Below are 19,675 nucleotides of genomic sequence, written 5' to 3' on the forward strand. Positions count from 1 at the left end.
AGGACGCTATTCCGATGCTTCAGGACTGTTTCCACTGCACAGACTGGGATGTATTCAAGGTGCAGGACACTGACAATCTTGTCGCATTGGACAGTTACACCTCCACTGTCTTGGACTACATCTGTTTCTGTGTGGACAATGTAACAACTTGGAAACGATTCCGTGTGTTCCCTAATAATCCACCCTGGATGACACACGGAGTTCAACAACTTATTCGAACGAGGAACAACGCTTTCAAATCCGGGGACCAGGAGGCATACAGTGCTGCCAGGGCCAACCTGAGAAGAGGCATCAAGACTGCCAAGCAGCAGCACAGGAGGCGTATCGAGGCCAGGTTTGAGAACAACACAAACCCAAGGCAGGTCTGGGAGGGCATCAGGGCTATCACGGACTACAAAAGAAGAACACCATCACCCTCAGCCGACAGTTCTACTCTGGCTGAGGATCTAAATCTCTTTTATGCCCGTTTTGACAGGGAGAACACCGACCCTGTCCTGTCCCCTCTCCCCTCAACCGACCCTGCTCCGGTCCTGAGCACTCATGAGCTGAGGCGTGTGTTCCGGAGCATTAACACCAGGAAGGCGGCCGGGCCGGATGGAGTGCTGGGCCGGGTGCTAAAAGACTGTGCTGCGGACCTGGCGGACGTCTTCACCTCTATATATAACACCTCGTTGTCCTGTTCACTGGTACCATCCTGTTTCAAAGCAGCAACCATCGTTCCCATCCCAAAACAGTCAAATGTCACATGTCTGAACGATTTCAGACCTGTGGCACTCACCCCCATTCCCGCCAAATGCCTGGAGAGACTGGTCATTAAACACATCAGAGCTGCTTTTCCACCATCCCTGGACTCGCACCAGTTTGCATACAGGGAGAACCGGTCAACCGAGGATGCGATCGCCACAGTGCTGCACACATTACTGAAGCACTTGGAACACAGGAACACCTATGCACGGCTCCTCTTTGTAGACTACAGCTCGGCTTTTAATACCATCCGGCCATACAAACTCCGTCCCAAACTCCACCAACTGGGACTTAACTCCTCTCTGTGCAACTGGATTGTGGACTTCCTCACTAACCGTAGACAGAGTGTCAGAGTGGGTAAGAACACCTCTTCCACCCTTGTGGTCAACACCGGTGCCCCTCAGGGGTGTGTTCTGAGCCCTCTGCTATACACTCTCTTCACCCATGACTGTATTTCCTCCTGCGCGTCCAATCTCATTGTTAAGTTTGCAGATGACACTACAGTGCTCGGACTTATATCCAACAATGATGAGACAAACTATAGGACAGAGGTGCAACAACTAGAGTCATGGTGCCACGACAATAACTTGGTCTTAAACACCAAAAAGACCAAGGAGATCATTGTAGATTTCCGGAAGAGGGGTCATAACAACCATCTGCCTCTCTTCATTGGCAGTGAGGCGGTGGAGAGGGTGAGCAGTTTTAAATTCTTGGGGGTAACTGTGACCGAGGACCTGTCCTGGGGCAACCATATCACCTCAGTTGTACGGAAGGCCCAACAGCGCCTCTACTACCTGAGGAGACTGCGGAGCGCACACATTCCCAGATCTCTGATGTTGAACTTCTACAACTGTGCCATCAGCAGCGTTCTGACGTATGGATTTCTAGTGTGGTTCCCCAGCTGCACCAAGGCCGATCAGCAAGCACTCCAGCGGGTGGTGAAAGAAGCTGGCAGAATTATTGGAACAAGTCTGCCAGAGATCAGTAATATCTTCCCCACTCGCTGTCTGAGGAGGGTGCACAGTATCCTGCGGGACCAACATCACCCTGCGCGCCACCTTTTCCATCTGCTGCCCTCAGGGAGAAGGTACAGGTCTATACAGGCCAGAACATCCAGACTGGCCAACAGCCTGTATCCACAGGCTGTGAGGCTCCTGAACTCTCTGCCCCCCTCTCACGGACAATAACCATATCCAACTTCTTAATAGCAATGAACTGGTCTGCATTGGTGCATCATATCTTTATTCTCTTCCCCCTCCTGCCCCCCCCCCCCCCCCCCCCCCCCTCTTTCTTAAATAGATAACTATCATATCTGATATCATATCTCACAGTACAATAATATTGAATGGGTTGCATTGTTGTATTTTGTCATGTTTCTCAGGTCTTTGTCTGAATTTCTACGAACATTATTGCTAAGGATTGTCTTATTGCATTGGAGTCACACTGGGTTAAATATGTACACTTGGGTTTTAAGGGGTATTTATTATTTTCTTCTTTTTTTTTGGGTTGTATGGAAGCCCCAAACGCAATTTCATTGTTCTTGACAATGACAATAAATAAATAAAATACTAAAAAAAATACTATCAGCGAATAATTTTCAGCTATTTTGAAACAAAAAAATACACTTTTTTATCCATAACAAGAACTCCATAACAGCAAATGAACTGTACAACAAAAAATACAAATGCTATTTATGGTCTCCTCACAACAATGATAAGAAAAATGAACTGGGCCAATATGGCATGTTTGTTAATACAGCGATACACATGTTAATGTGATCTCTGGTCTCCCACTCAGAGACACAGGTCTCTGAGTGTCCAGCATTCATGCTGTATAGAAACTCCATCATGCTAGCTAGTACGCAGTAGGGCTGCTCGATTATGGCAAAAATGATAATCACGATTATTTTCACTGAAATTGAGATCTCGATTACTTGACGATATTTATTAACAATAACAATGTATTGAATAATGACTTTAAAGATTGTCAAAAAATAATATAAAATAGTGTGCAAATACTGATAACAGTGCAAATGTTTGCAAAGTTCACTAAACATAGATGTTTACATTTTTCATTTATTTTTTATATTGCAGTGTTGCTCTGTGGTGCAGCTACGACACTGTAGTAAAGTTTACACACTATGTCTACTTGATCCACGTCTGACTCCGCGAACCCATAATGTTTCCACACCACTGAAGTTTTTTTTACCTCTCTTTTCAACCAACGGCAGTCACTCTCCTCTCCACATGACTTCTGCTAAGCTTTCCGAGCTTCCGTCGGGTCCTCTTAATCAGCGGTCCCCAACCCCCGGGCCTCGGACCGGTACCGGTCCGTGAGTCGTTTGGTACCAGGCCACGAGAGTTGAGGCTCAGGTGTGAAATGTATGGTTTTCAGGGTTTTTATCGGTTTTCAGCGTTATTTTGTTATCGTTTTTATCGTTTACTCGGTTTTCCTTGGTCTTTTCACGTGTGTTATGAATAAATTTTCTTTTTTTCGGTACCGGTACTAGTTTCATTTTGTTGTATTTATCCGCGACACCTTAAAGGCCAGTCCGTGAAAATATTGTCGGGCATAAACCGGTCCGTGGCGCAAAAAAGGTTGGGGACCGCTGCTCTTAATTGTTGTGACACGTGTTCGAAATGCAGAGAGGTGCGCTCGATTTGCCACACGGAGCAGCGCGAGAGTAAAGCACGAGGGAGGGGCTAATAATCGGCTCAGTCATTTTTAAAGATCGCTGAAAGCCCAGATCGTAATCGAGATTAAAATTCGATTAATTGAGCAGCCCTACTACGCAGTACGAGTTATTGTAACTGACTGTAAAAACTCAGCACAACTAAAATAAACTACACCTAAACTTGGTTTATATCTGACCCAGATAGACTGCAGGTCATAACTTCATACCTGAAGTTCAGTTAACCTCATGACAGCTCATGACAGAGGTTGAGGTTTGTATGCTGGTAAACATGTGCAACTCTGTAATTTGTCAATTGCAGAGGATGTTTTCTTTATCTCTAACAAAAGGCATTTCTTTAGTTTATATAACCATATCATTGTCCCTTTGAGACTGTGCTGCTTCAGTAAATGTAGATGATCTTATTGAGTCTGAGCATGCCCTTCTGGGCTAGATTAAGAAAACTACTGTTTGGCTTTTATCACACAGGCTTAATAGGCTCTGTAATATCACAAAGCTTGTAAGCTCAGGTTTATACGTGGGGGCAGTCTTTAATTAAGGTGGAATGTGTGAAGAAACACCTCACTGCTCCCTGTTCAAAATGCACACTCAGGTCTGTGTAGCTAGCCAGAGTTTCACTCTTTAGAATTAGAGTAAGGTTGAAAAACCTCAAGACCAAAAATGTTATGCCCTCATCACATCCACGTGTGTCCTTGAGCTGGGACGCTGAACCTTCCGCTGATTACGTGACCTGGCCAAAGACTGTCAGCTAACTACCCAAGCTCTAAATGGCTGCTTCATTATATAGCCTCTCTTCCCCACATTTTTGCCCTCTCTTTCCATTTGCCCTTCTACTGGCCTCCCTTTTGAAAGATTTATGGCTGTCAGATTTTTTTTTTCATTTTAAAGCCAGAGCAAGGATACAAGAACTGTCTGTACCTGCAACCACAACGAAAATTAATCTCCTGGTCTGTCTCTCTCTCTCTCTCTCTCTCTCTTTCTCTGTGTCTCTACCCCTCTCTTTCTTTTTCCCTCTGAAGGTAGTTGGCGGGGATGGGAAATGATGGAGGACAAAGGCCCTCGTGTAGCCGACTACTTTGTGGTGGCTGGTCTGACGGACCCGTCCAAGCCGTTGGACCAGGAGATCCACTTTGATGATGTCTGCCACAAGACGGCCAAGCCTAAGGCACCCATCACAGATGTGGCAGTGGTGATCCGCTCAGTGGGGGAGGAGGTGCCGCCAGGGTTCACATGCATAGAAACAACACCGACAGGCCAATCGGCTGATCTTAACAACGGCGCCCTCATGGCGCCGCAGATCTTATTGTGCTACAGGCGAGGTCGTGACAAGCCACCACTAACCGACTTGGGGTAAGTAACCAAAGGAGGTTGCCTTGTTTGTAATTAAACAAGGCAAAGCACAACATTGTCTTTATTTCCAAAACCTTTTCTATAGCTGGGCTAACACCACTTTGAGTCTGCATTTGGCTGTTTAAGTGAGCTTGCTAACATTGTCAGGGACTACATTTACATGCTGATGCAAAGCAGGTTAAAGCTTGGTGTCCCAAACGTGGATTTGGGCTAGTCTGAGACTAAAGCTTTTCAGTGGAGGTGTTCATTAAAGTATTTCTCTTCTTGTGTAGGCCAAGAATTAACCTGCCTGCAAATGCTTTTGTAAATGCTCAGATGTCAATTTTACTTTGCCATCAAAATGCAAAATCAGAAAGGAATTTATGATGATGATGATGATGAAGATAAAGCTAGGGATGGGAGGATCCAGTCTGGAAGCAATTCATATTACCACTGAAGTATGGAAAAGTGTCACCTTGTCAGGAAAACTGGAATAGGCTGCAAAAACCAAGTGGGACAGATTATATAAATGCATGTAAAATAAAGAGATCCAGTTCATCCTCTGGGAGACATAAATATCTGTACATTAAAAAAAAAGAGAGTTGAATTCTGCCGCAGAAAGAAGGTGAAAAAGACAAATGGGAAAGTGTTTACACTTCTCTTTTGAAATAACAGCACGTGCTTTGTGAACATTAGAATAAATTTATGAAAATGTAAATTGAGTCACTTTTGCTAGGATTTAGGATTTACTCATTAAATTCACCAGCTTGACAGAATTTTCTAAACACCTCGGATGAATGACTGTAATGATGTGCTGACTCCAAGCCTGCCCAAGACATGCAGTGCTGTTGTTTACATATGCAGTACACAATCTCGTTTATTATTCATCTTACTTGTTGGAACCATTCCAGGAAGCAAATTTAGCAAATTTGATTTCAACTCTAAACTCGAGTTGATTCACTCTTTTATGAGAAACTCTGAGTCTGATCATGACCAGGGATAAGTTGGCTATGTATGTTAACTCTCTGTGTGGAAAAAAGGGGAATTGGCCTACAGTACTGTGGCTATGCATAAATGATGAGCAGAGATTATCCCTGGATTAGATTAAAAAAAAGCGATATAAAAGAAACAGTCCATTTTTCATCCATTCCAGTTCTGAATGCATGTCAATGTGAAGCAGTGACATTTATCTTAAAAATCAGCAGGGAAATATAAAATAAGTTAAAATGATTCTATTTTCTTTGCTCCAATCAATTATCATTTACCCAGTTAGATTAAAAAAAAAAAAGCTGGAATCCTACTACATTTAGTTTTTCACACCATCTTTTAACTTTTAAATGTCCTTTTGGACTCACAAATCTTGCATGGCAACATTTAATGATTCTATTTATGAGGTGTGTAAATATTTCAGCATTAAATGCTGTTTGAACACATTCGGACTGCCTGCACCCTGAATTCAAAATCTCCCTTTAAACTACATTGTTAGTCCAGTTTAAGAATCTTTAAGTTGTTTCAGCTACACCGCAATAATCCTCACCTGGATATATTCATATAGTCACCACCATATGTTGTAATTGATATTGATCTGAGTGCAGAGGAACTGGCTGACAACCTGACAGTTGCCTTATTGTCTTTACAGTCACAGAGCTTTATAAAAAACAGCTTATAAAAACATTTTTGTCCTTGTTCTTTGAGCACAGAGTGATTAATGTTTAACTGGAAGTCATCCTAGGAAAAAAAAAACAACTTAAAACTGCTAATTGATGTATTGCCATATTTGCTTTGGTATTGACTGAATGAATGATGATATGCATTGACGCAGCCAGGCTAAGCATGAGAGGAGTCCTAGTTCAACAACAAAAAATTAAAAACCTGCCAGTGTGCAGTTTAGCTTCATGGAGTCTGTTAACCTGGTAACTGGCCCAGAGTTGAAGCTGGCTCTCGCTGAAACAAAAACTAAATTCCCCTCATTTCACAGTTAACAAACTTTCTGGAGAAGCCCTATTTAAGATCAGTTGCTGTTATCAGGAAACATTGTGGTTGTTCTTCCTGTGACTGGCAGCTTTCTACCAGCTGTGAAAAGCGGCCCAAAAAGCTGAAGTGCTCTCACGTCAGAAAATGCTCTGCTCTGCCCTGGAATCCTCCTTGGTGGCAGTTTTCCGCAGTAGTTGCTTTCAGCCATTGTGATTTTACCAACAGAAAAGTGGAAGCGAAGCACCGTTAGAGGTGTCCTCTTCAGCAGCATCTTTTCAGCTGTGTGAATTCAATACTGTTTGCTGAGCACTCCCATACTAGGGGTGATGATGCTAAGGAGGCTCTCACTGGCCTCTGACACTACACAGTGCAGTGCTTATCAGGCACTGACAAAGAATGTGCTCAGACAATATCAGCAGCTTTTGTGTGCTGAAAGCCCAAAGGGGCTGCACTTCCCAGACACTGGCAACACTAATGGTTACTGAGGGCTTATGTGGGTGAACAGGTGTAGGCACTATTTGCATGCAGTTTTACTCAAACATTATATTTTTTGCTGGCACTGTCTGCAAATGGAAAAAGTGTTGTGTATGTGTGGCAATTTAAGTTTTTCAACGCACACATTTTGACTCATGACAGCAGGAAAGCCACAGGTAGAACTGTTAACTATTATTCATTAATTATACAATCTCTCTTCAGTAACCATCACATATAATACCACACCTTGGATCGTTCTCTCCTAAATAAATGTAATTGTTAATATTATTGACTACAAGAAGCGGTAATTGTAAACAGTGCTCAAAATGTGTGCCCTGAAAAAGGTCTATAATGAGGATTAAAAAGGGAACATACGGAGCTTCATCGTCCCATCCATTTTCTTCTGCTTATCCAGGGCTGGGTCATGGGGGTAGTTGCCTAAGCAGAGAAGCCCAGACCTCCCTCTCCCCAACCACCTCCTCCAGCTTGTCCAGGGGAATACCAAAGCACTCCCAGGCCAGCTGAGAGATATAATCTCTCCAGTGTGTCCTGGGTCCTCCTCCCAGTGGGACATGCCCACAACACCTCACCCAGGAGGCATCCTTGTTAGAAGCCTGAACAGCTTCCACTGGCTCCTTTTGACGGGGAGGAGTAGCAGCTGTACTCTGAGCCCCTCTTGGATGGACGAACTCCCCACCCTATGTCTAAGAGAGAGGCCTGCCACCCTTTGGGGAAAGCTCATTTCCACCACTTGTATCTACTTCTTTCAGTCACCACCCAAAGCTTGTGACCGTAGGAGAGGGTAGGGACTTAGATTGACTGGCAAATCGAGAGCTTTGTTTTTATGCTCAGTTCTCTCTTCACCATGATGGACCGGTACAGTATCCACTTCACTGCAGCTGCAGTGATCTCCCTATAGTTGGAGCACACCCACCAGTCCCCCTTCTTGAAGATGGGAACCACTGCCCTGGTCTACCAATCCAAAGGTACTGCCCCTGCTCTCCATGAAACATTGTAGAGACGTGTCAACCAAGACAGCCTTACAACATCTACCGTCGCCTGACGGTTTTCCTAGAAGCTCTTCAAGGCAGTCCAAAACTCTTTTTCCATGGTCTCTCCGAACTCATCCCTCCTTTCTGCTTCAGCCACTGCCTGAGCTGTGTTCCACCTGGCCTGTTGGTATCTATAGGCTGTCTCTGAAGTCCCACAGGCTAACCAAGCTCGATAGGACTCCCTCAGTCTGATGGCTCCCTTCACCTGCAGTATCTAGAATCTGGTTTGCGTTTTATCACCACAACAGGCACTGATCACCTTGCGACTGCTGAGGTACTGAACATGGTCCATTTGGACTCAATGTGCCCAGTCTCCCTTGGAATGCTGTCAAAGCTCTGCCAGAGGTGGGAGTTGAAGATCTTGCGGGCTGGGGCCTCTCTCAGGCGGTCCCAGCGCAGCATCCTAATTATATGTTATGACATGCAGGTCTGTCTAGTATGCTGCCTCACCACCTGATCCAACTCACCACCTGGTGGCAACTCAGCCTCTCTCTTTACCTCAGTGTCCAGAACACACAACTGCAGATTTGATGATACAGTTAGAATGTCCCTACACGCCCCTTCTTAAGGCTGCACCAGACTCTGCCCTATGGCATAAGGTCCGACCATCAGGCGCTCACCCTTGGGCACCCTCCACAGGTCTGGCTCCAGGACAGGGCTCAGGTAACCCTACCCTGGGAATATTTGTTTTATAAATACATATTTTATTGAGCCATTTTTTAAGAGTGTATTACATATATTTGTATTGACTGATGTCAATACAAATATATACACATATGAACAGCACAGAAAGACGTGCAGAGCAAAGTCGGTCACTTTGCTACCACAGCAATCAGCGCAGGAACCAAAAAGAAAGAAACTATAAAAATCTCTCGGTCGACTACTTTACATTCTCTTCTCTTTTCAGCTTTCAGACAGTGCCACAAAATGCCTGTTGAGTTCACTTGAAACAGTAATGGAGGATAAGTGCATAATGGAAATACCAAGAGGAGTGTTTAAAATTACTGCCACTGTTGCGTATCTCTCAGTACTTGTCCGCTAAGTGGTTTGTACAAGGGTCCTCTTGTGCAGTACAGGCTCAATATATGTGTCAGTATACTGTAAGCTGTGTGTATATACATGTGTGAAGACTATCACAACTCTCAAAGTCAGTCAAAGGCAAATTCAGCTGATAAGTACAAGCGAATAGGAGTTAAAATTCTGCTTAAAAAATAAGATTTTCAATTAAAAGCAGAAAAACCGAATACTGATTTGATATCTTTTCATTACCAAATGTGCATTTAAGTCAAAGTGTTCCAGCTGAAAGCTGAGTTCGCACATAAGAAGGAATCAGTAAATAGAGAAGGTTGCATTGGAATAAACACTGGTGCTAAATTTGTGCTGCTTCTAAATACAGTGTCATCTACAGCAAAGTTGGAATGTTTTGTTGTTTTTCTGTTTTTTGGGTTTTTTTCTTGCTTAGCTTCACCACAAGCAGAGACTGTTGTCAGTTTGGGTTTGAATGCAGCCTCAGCTCACTTGGCTACATTAGGATCTTGTGATGTCTGTTTAAGTGAGCTGGCGTGTTACCGTTGCCTGATGTGAAAGCTAACTAGCAACACTGCTGCCAAGCTGACAGTCTTTGACCAGAAGCTGTAATTAATATGTGTTAGAAAGAAACTAACATGCTTCCATACTGATTATCTCCTGTGAGTGATGGAAGAGATTGAGAATCTGTAATGCTTTTTCCCCTCTGTCTCTGTCAGTGCGCCCCAGGACAGCTGTGGCTACAATGTAGCTTGCCATCACCAGTGTGTGAATGAATGGGTGGATGACTGAATGTAGTGTAAAGCGCTATACAAATACAGGCCATTTACCATTTAGTCACAGGTAATGTTTATTGCAAATTCTATATTGTCTGTATTAATTGGGCCGTATGCTGTTTCTCAATGAGATCTATAGTGTCGTTTTTGATCTGTTTTAGTATATCATTAGACAATACCAGGGGTGGGTGGGCTGCCTGGACACGAGTTTGTTACAAGTTTGTAAATGCGATAACTTCTGAACGAGGCGAAGTAGGACCGTCAAATCGATACCATAGGCACATTTACTAAAAACCTTAGAGAGGTTGGAATCACAGTGAGTCTTCAACTCAAGATCTAGGTGGGGTAGCACTGGTGGTCATCAGTATTTTCAGTCATTGTCAATCAGTCAATCATTTTCTAATGTGATTTATAATCTTCCTCCTTGCATATACAGTGTAGTTGTACAGTGTTGGACAAACAACTGTGATATGTGGCCCTTTTTTTTGTCTGTTCTTTTAAAGAAATAGATGTTAGTAAACTAATGTCTTATTTGGACTGGAAAAGGATGTCTGCTCAACAAGACTGTGGCTGGCAAGAATTCCATTATTAAATTGGAGCCAGATAGTGTCCAGACTTTTTCCTCCTTTGCAACATGCGTTATTGTGGCCAAAGTAATGGAGGTGGTTCTGAGCTTGAATTTGCCACTTTGAATGCTTATAAATGTCTGTTTTTCATGAATTCCATCAAATGCTGCTTTGGATAAGATAATACAGAGCAGACTAATCAATTTCATTGTGCTAGCCACTGAATTCTGCACTAGCGTAGGACTTGCTCCAGCTGAGTAGCCCAGCAATCAATTGTGCATGGAAATCACACTAATAACTACACCCCGATGTGGCAGTTTATGTGGTTGACCACATTGCTGTGCTTCCTCCTGTAGTGTGCTGTATGAGTGGAAGGAGCGTCTGAAGCAGGGCTGCCACCTTATCCAAACCACACCTTCTGGTCGCCCAGCCAACATCAGTGGTAATTCCTCCCAACGCATCTACATCACCTACCGCCGGGCTCCCGAGAGCCAGCCGCACGCCGCCTTGGCCGTCACAGACGTCTGCATCATCATCCCGAGCAAAGGGGAGACCCCACCACACACTTTCTGCAAGGTGGAGAAGAATCTCAACAGCAGCATGGTAAGGGAGAAACTGGTGAGGAATAGAGGAATACATCACTCAGGGGTGGGTGATATAAACGATATACGATATAAATGATATAAATTTGGCCAACGATAGAGATTTTGACTATATCGCTCTATCGCGATAGCACATGTTGATGATGTCATCAAGCTGCGTCTGTTTTGGTCGAAAGCATCGCAGCGGCTACAACCATTATCATCTGCAAATTATGCCAGGCGACAGTCATAGCAAAGAGATGAAGCACTTTTGAAATATGGGGAAAACCAAAAACTGCGCTTCCTCCACTTCCGTAACATTGATTCATTAATGTTGAATTCTCTCGCAGCTGCTCTATTCCCATGTTGTTGCAGTATATTAATAACTAACCTCGTATTGTGGATGAATAATCTCAGTTGTTCTCCTGACTGAAGTTTGGCCCGTGTATAGCGTCCTGCTATGCGATTGCATTTGTCCCTGACCACCAGAATCCCTCACGTTAACTTTTATCGAGTGGAAAAAAAGTTGGTGTTCATCCTCCGGCTTCACTGTGCTAATGTTATGCTAAAATAGCTGTGTTGCTAGCAATCACGTAGCACAACATTATATACCAGGTAGTCCAACTTTAGTAACCCTACAAACGGCACTGCTGTTTAGTTTTCTGTCTTCATTTATGTTGGAAGTGGTAGCAGAGCTGTACGTTTGAATTAGTTTCAAGAATCTCTCAGTCAGAACATGGTATGAAATGTTTAGGTGTAAACTAGCGAGCTAACTTCCTGTTAAATTTAATAAATTCTGTTTTCATGGATGCATGGATGTAAAACTTAATTGTTACACCCGATAAAGCAGCAACGCTGATGATTTAATTAAAGATGAAATAATTTAGACCGTTTTTAGCCCTTAGCCTTTGACTTTGGGACCTGAATGGACGGAGTTTTGGACCCAGATTACTCCGCGAAGCTCCTCACTATGGCAGCCGTAATGCTCTGACAATCAATCAAGCAGTGCAGCTTATCAAAGTTGTACTAAAACATTTTTTAACAGATTTCTGCATGCAGAAATCTGTTCGAGGTCAGTAAGCACAACCAGAATTCATACATAAGGCACACTGTCGATTTTTGAGAAAATTAAAGGATTTTAAGTGTGCCTTATAGTGTGGAAAATACGTTATACAGAAGAAAAGAATATATTGCGATATATATCGTTACCGCACATGCTTCAAATTATATCGCGATATGAATTTTAGGCCATATCGCCCAGCCCTAACATCACTGATTTCTTTAGTTCTTTAGAGTAAAGAACCCAGTTGGTTAAAGCAACAGGATTATCCAGCGCACTCATTACAGGCCATTTATTTATATATGAAGGAAATCTCCTTGAGATGTAGCATCTTTCATTTTTGTGCTAAAGACACAAATACTAAAGTGTAACAAACATTTTGAACTTTATGTACAAGTTGCACACAAATAAAAATAGCAACACACACTCAAAACCACAGACCTCAGCTATTGAGGAGGAAGATTAGTTTGAAAGACCTAACAGAACGAATGACATCAGCATAAAGAGGGTAAGATACAGAAAGTGTAAACTGGAAGCAAACATAAGTTAAAAGTATAAACCAAATATTTGAATGGGAATGAGCCATTTTAGTCTAAATATGCCAATGCAAATGTTGATGGTAGTGTTGTTGGATTTTTAACAACAGGAAAAGTAGATGATAGGTGCAGGTCGAGAGCAACTGGGTAAACCCAATAATGTCATATTCTTCAAAACAGAATAACTTGTAATTTAAAAAACAAACAAACAGTTCTTAACAACTGAATGTGGATTTTTTTCCCTTTCTGAAGGTACTCTATGACATTTTGAATTCAGCAGATGGTTGCTCGTGCTGTCAGGCCGTCACCTGAAATGCTAAGACATTTAGTCATAAGTCTTGAATCCTCAACTTCACTCTGCTGTCTCATTTTAAGTCTCTTAAAGCTTTGGTGTGAAACTTGTCAGCAATACAAGATGGTTCTGAGCTTTTTTTTTCTTCTCATACTGTCATGTGATAAAAGATTTTAAGTCATTCTGTTCAAGTCAAACTTCTGTGTTTTTTGTTTTTTTTTCTTTATTGTGCTGACACATGTTGTGGAGTGAAAGCCATCTCATCTGTTTATTGTTTTTTTTTCTAGTTAAATGTGTATTTCAGTATTTTGAAGAGAATTCTCTGCCTTCATGTAAGGTGCTCCAATTGGCTAGTACATCTAATTATGGAGAACCATCAAAATGCCTCATGAAGGTTTTTTCAATGCTGTGTGTGCGTGTGTTTTCTTAATATAGTTTTTTTTTCATATAGTGAAGCCCCTTGAGCTAGATGTTGTCTGCTTCTGCATTTCAGTTTCTCCACACCCAGTATTTGTGCTCTGTTCACTTTCCTGTCATATTCTTTTTATGTTGTTCTGCTTCTCTCTCTCACCCACCAATGCAACCACACACAGTCTCTCTCTCTCACACACACACACACACACACACACACACACACACACACACACACACACACACACACACACACAGACTAAATTACTGTAAAAGTCGTTGCAGTGTCAGCGAGGTCTACATTTGGCATTTCTTAGAATAGGCAATCCCCTTCAAGGTGCTGTTTGTGGCTGCATGTGTCCTGAAATTTCCTAGTTCATTAATCTATAGACTTTTAGTGCCTGAAGCAGAATGTGATGTCCTGTTAAATATTTTTATTAAACTTTGGAAGCATCCTTAGTTTTAGTTGTCAGAAGCAGAGGTAGGAAGTAATAAAGTACAAAAAGTTTGGTGCTGTACCTTAATAAGTGTAAAATGCACTTCACACACACACAGATCGGTATAGCGAGATGTCACGTTTATTTATGGGTTTGCTTATTGTGACAGTTCACAGTCTGGTCCGCTCAGGTCTCAGCTGTTCCAAAGCTCCCCTCCGCTCCTCTCCCGTCTCACGAAAAAGGGGAAGAAACTGTCATCAGACCAAACGCCACCAGCTGTGTTCTCACCTGCCTCCCCAGCACCGCCCCATTGAGCTCACTGCACCACTCCTCCCCTGCAGCCGAGCCAGGGACCACACCTCCACCACAATAAGATTCTTACATAGAATTTTTAGGTATCTGTATCTACTTGAGCGTTTGTTTGTTTTTTTTGACAGTGTTTGTACTTATACTCCCTCACTTTTAAACACAAATATCTCTTCTTACTACTCCTTAGTTTTCAAAAAGCCTTCCTACCTTAGGTTCAAGACATTTTGTGTGTGTGGGTATTATTTCCCATCACTAATCACCAGATCAATTTTTGCCTAAACGGAGGGAATAAAAACCTTAGAAGACAATCCTATTGGTGTATTATGGTGCTTGTCACACAGGTAGAGATGAACCAATTTATGCATCATTTGTTGTACTATACTATATGTTACTATTATATGTAACATTTGTTGAAGGGAAAAATCTGGAAACATACTTTTGGTGCAGATGTCCGCAAGTCGTAGTCACTGTACTTTACCATCCAGCTAATGCTACAGGAGTGAGCACAAAAGAAGTAAAAAAATTTTGAGTGGCAGATACTTTCAAATGCATTTTAACTAAAAGCTCAACAAGTATTAGCAGGTATCCATGTAGGGTGGGTGACATGAACTCATGTAACATCTGCTTATATTTTGTTGAACTAGCAGCATAGTGCAGCTGATCACAACCTGGACATAAAATCTGCTTGTGCTCAAATTATTGTGAGTTACTTCTAAGTGATTCTTTTCCACACACTCCACCACTAAGGGTTAAGGGTTCTCCCACCTGCTTCCCTCATCTCTCACTGTACACCTTATTCTGTTTAGATCTGGAGGCAAAGTCACCCAGAGCTTTTTTTAAATTCCAATTTTCTCTGCTTTTGTACTGCATAAAAGATGTTAAAGCTAAGCACATTCATTAGAATTAGAGTTTAAGTGGAAATACAGTTTGCATTCACATTTACCAATATTTTTTTAAATATTATTATTTTAATATGACATGAAGTTCAGTCCATTTTACATAACAATCGTTGGCAGAAATGTCGTTCAAAGAGCTACTTTTTACTCTTATACTTTGAGTACTAGAGCTGTACTTTCATTACATTATTTACTAGAATTTCAAATCAGTACTTTAACTTTTACCATAGTATTTTAACACAAGTGTTTATACTTCTACTTAAGTTATTTGTCTACTGTGTGTCGGAATCCAGCTTTTTCTCACAGGGACAACTTTTCATGTTTGTGTATATGATGCATCATTGCCTCTCTTCACATGCTAATGGTTTCACAAGAGTCTGGCTTGACTTATATATTCACATTTATTTATTTTATATTTTATATTTATATTTATTTAAAAAGTATAGAAATGTAATATATTTGGTCTTTTAAATTAATTGGAGTATAACTGATACAAAATGCCCAAAAGTACAAAAAATTTGCATTGCACTTTATTTATTTAATTCCTTTAGGATTTACCCAAGAATGACCTTAGTTAAAGAAAAACAATGAATGATGATATTCTTTACTTATGGTACGTAGTACTTAGAGCATGACGGATTTATCGGCAGGCAGATGTTATGTAAATGGACTGGTTCTTATATAGCGCTTTTCTACTCTTCTGAGCACTCAAAGCGCTTTACACAACTTGTGCATTCACCCATTCACACCAGCAGATTTTTGTAGGTGCTTTCTAACTAACATTCACACACACTCATACTCCGATGGATGCATCCGGAGAGCAATTTGGGGTTAGTATATTGCCCAAGGATATTTGACATGCAGACTAGGGGAAGCCAGGAATCGAACCACCAACCTTCCAATCAGTAGATGACCTGCTCTACCACTTATTTTACACACAGTTCTACACTCAGCATTGTTCCAAATGACACTTGTCTGGGAAACCGAGTCAGAGTGAGATATTACTGTCTTTGGTGTTCTCATGATGGTGATGGAGCACAATATCTAACACAGTGACACACAAGTGGAAAATCTCCCGTAAGTGTTGTGATAAAGACCAGTGATGTGATCACTCAGAACTAATTTCCAAACCTCTAAGGCAGAGGTGTGAAATACCCAGCCTGCTGGACAGAACTAGCCCCTGGATGGTTTTGGAGAGTCTGAATATTGCACAGAATGAGGGCCTAATGGATTTTCTTTTAGCTTTATTTTTGCACCAGGAAGTATTGTGTTGCAAGCCATTAGTGTCCTACTAAGCTGTTAATGTAATCAAAGCCAGAGATGTGTCCATTGAGGACTCTATTGATTCAGAGACATTAACCATGTCCTACCATACCACACTGAAGTTAGATTTTTAACCATCTAACTTTGTAGACTGCGTGGAAGTGGAAGAACATAGATGTGCTGAAATTGAACTTAGTTCTTTCGAGGCATAGCGACTTATCTTATATAGGTTATTATAGGTGCAGTGGTTTTATTGGTGTGCCCCCCTGGAGTTCAGATAGCACTGTTTATAGCCCATAAATTAAAGGCACACAAATTAACTAGACCATACAAGCGAAATGCCCCCTACAGAGTAACAGAACACCCAGATCTCCTAAATGTAAGGGTCAACAGTTTATGATGTTCTTTATTCAGATTTTGCTTCGGCTTTCTCTTCCCCACCTCTAATCTGGACAAAAGCTGTTGCAAGCAAAAGTCGTTTTGAAGGTTTCAGCAAAGTAAGACCATTCGCTTTAGGAAATAAATAGAAATCTATGCAAATAAATCTAAAGATTTCTTTAGTTATTACATGTGACTTAATATATGGAGATCTATGACTATGATTTTTTTTGCATGTGTAGATTAAATGGGTCGTTACCAACATCTGGTGAGAAATTCATGTCAGTAGCACCTTTAGAAATATATTTATTTTGAATATTGGTGCCATATTCGATACTTAGTGTATCTGCTGTATCTTCTCCTGACTAAAGCAGTAACTCTCCAAACGTAAAGAGTCTAAAGGGTCAAAACATTGCTGGTGGAGACAATACAGTATGTCTCCTCTGAAAATGTTTAGTATTATCAGTGCACTAATCACAACAGCGTCCTCCCTCAGGAATGCTGCAGCCACGGTTGGCTGCCACTTCTGCCGTTTAGGTCCATTATTTAATCTTGTTTACATTTAATAAACATGATGGGAGCAAGTTTGATTTTATGGCTATCCACATACAGAGAACAGATCCTAGGCTGATACTGTGCTGCACAATAAAAACACTTAAATAGTGCTTGTTGTTAGTTATTTGAAAGAATTGCAGTTCTGAAAAGGATTAAGTGGAATGCAAGCCCAGATGAGATTTTGATGCGTTTTGATCCTGATTGGCCCTAAGATGACCCAGAGGATAACAGTATGACCTGTTTTCTGCTCTTGTTTTCAGTGGGGATCCTCAGTCTACCTGTGTTACAAGAAGTCTGTGGCCAAAACCAACACAATAGCGTACAAAGCAGGTAAGCCTTTTTAATCTGATAACTGTCAGTGCACACAGATCCAAATACTGATGTGAACCTCTAAGAAATCAAATGGTATGTTGTCTGTAGGTAGCTTTCTCTTCTGCCAAATTATTTGCATTGTGGGTGAGAAAAATTTGACTAGTCAGAGTGGATTTTGCAATGCATTTAGAAAGTTACCCACTCTTTTATGAATAATAAATTGTCGAAGTCCTAACTGTTTATTGCATATCGGTTGTTTCTATATTCGCTGTAACTGTGTTGGTGTAGTGATGTTGAGACAAGCGTATTCTGCACTGGCTGCAGGAGGGCACTCTGCTACAGTAATGCTTGCAATTCGGCTTGTTTAAACAAGAATTGAAGTGAAGTGATAAGCCTCTGCATGCCAACATTATTCCCTGCTAGGGAGTTAATGGTTAGGATATATTTACATGTAAGGTGGTGATTATGCCACATTAAATACTGTGTGTCTTCCCCATTTCAAAAACACTGACATAAGATTTTCTGATAACACTATTGGCTCAGAGTCGCCGGGTTTGGCTGAGTCTCAGACTTGCTGACGTTTTGTTGTGTTGTGAATATGCAGCAGACTGTGAAGCGATATTATCTAATGCTTTGGATGAGTCAGCTCACAGAAATGATGCTTATTTTCAACACTTCAAGCCAGGAAGGAAATCCACCAAGCAACAAGCTTCAGGTTTAATCCATATGTAAGCAAAGATAAGTTTGTTCTGCGATGGATGTTTGGTTTTCATGTAGAAATGACATGTGAAGGAGCACTTATAGCTGTGGAGCAGGACATTAGTCAGAGTGTCTAATGTAGTAGGGTATTTAGCACAGGGAACTGCTAAGGCCCTCCTCCTTTTAGTGCGTTTAGTGTTAAAGTTTTGTAATCCAATATATATATATTAGACTAACAGAAAAAATGATTGCCTGTATAATTCAGTGAAACTTTACAGTGTAACCGAGCTTAATAACCATTTTCAAGAAATTATTTGGCTCCTGTGGCACATTTGCTGTTTATTTCAGCATTCTCATCAACCACAGCTAAAGGGCTATATTTTATTTTTTGGAGGAGACTAAAAATGAAGCTAAAGATCATCACCAAGCTGTGGTGAGACTTAGCAAAGTACACCACAAACAAATGGAAGCCATTTGCTTTCAAAGTAAAAGTTTATCTTTAGCACCACAACCATTGTTTCTAAAAATACAACTTTTTACTTTCAGCTTTACCTTCACCAGTTTGTATCGTACTCGTCACAGTTTTCACAACTAAAAAGAATATGACACAGTTTTTCACATCCCACGATACGATATTATCACAATACTTAACGCACGATACGATATTATTGCAATTTTTTAAAATATTTTGCGATATTCAAATTCTGTACATAAAGGTAAACTTTATCAATATTCATTTTATCTAATATCAAAGCCTCGCACTCAGTCTTTCTCTCATTTCAGTCAGTTTTATTGTTGACAAACTGAACGGTTTGTATTACAGTCTAGTCCAACTTAACTGAATGCAACCATCTGGTACAATTATAGCTATTCTGAACTATGCAATTTATGAAAACTATGCAGCCCATTCAGCAACTGAAGAATTTGAAAGTAAATTAAAACAAAATATAATTTAACATTAAATAAAAAAAGTTTTAAACTTAATTAAAATAAAACATGTCTTAAATTAAAATAAGTAAACTGTCATGTTTATTGCTGCCAAAAAACAAGTTAAACACATTTGGACAGTGAAGGAATGTCAGGATTCTTGCTCAGAAAAAGGATCAACATGCTCTGAAGAGTTCCAGTCCACAAAAACTTTTTTTGTAACAAAATATCGATTTCTGCTGTCCCTGTATCGATACATTATTAGCAAACAAAATATCACGATACTACACAGTATTGATTTTTTCCCCCACCCCTACTGTTTAGTAAGTAGCTGGCAAGTGTTTGCAGTGTCATTTACTTGAACTAGCAGAAGTGTCCACATTCCT

The 19,675-nt window shown here is 41.1% G+C and overlaps 1 protein-coding gene across 1 annotated transcript in view; it reads left to right on the forward strand.

Annotated features, from left to right (window-relative positions):
* Positions 1 to 19,675, forward strand: part of LOC146640141 (C-myc promoter-binding protein-like) — a 94,901-nt gene that overhangs the window by 18,994 nt on the left and 56,232 nt on the right. Inside the window, exons 2-4 of the mRNA XM_085350219.1 lie at positions 4,456 to 4,786; positions 10,990 to 11,236; positions 17,612 to 17,681. Of these exons, the coding sequence (XP_085206345.1) occupies positions 4,456 to 4,786; positions 10,990 to 11,236; positions 17,612 to 17,681 (648 nt within the window). The remainder of the gene's footprint in view (positions 1 to 4,455; positions 4,787 to 10,989; positions 11,237 to 17,611; positions 17,682 to 19,675) is intronic.

The sequence above is a fragment of the Diplotaxodon limnothrissa genome, linkage group LG1 (assembly GCF_057381915.1).
Source record: "Diplotaxodon limnothrissa isolate DT_005_m linkage group LG1, D_limnothrissa_male_GT1.1, whole genome shotgun sequence".
NCBI classification, from domain to species: Eukaryota; Metazoa; Chordata; class Actinopteri; order Cichliformes; family Cichlidae; genus Diplotaxodon; species Diplotaxodon limnothrissa.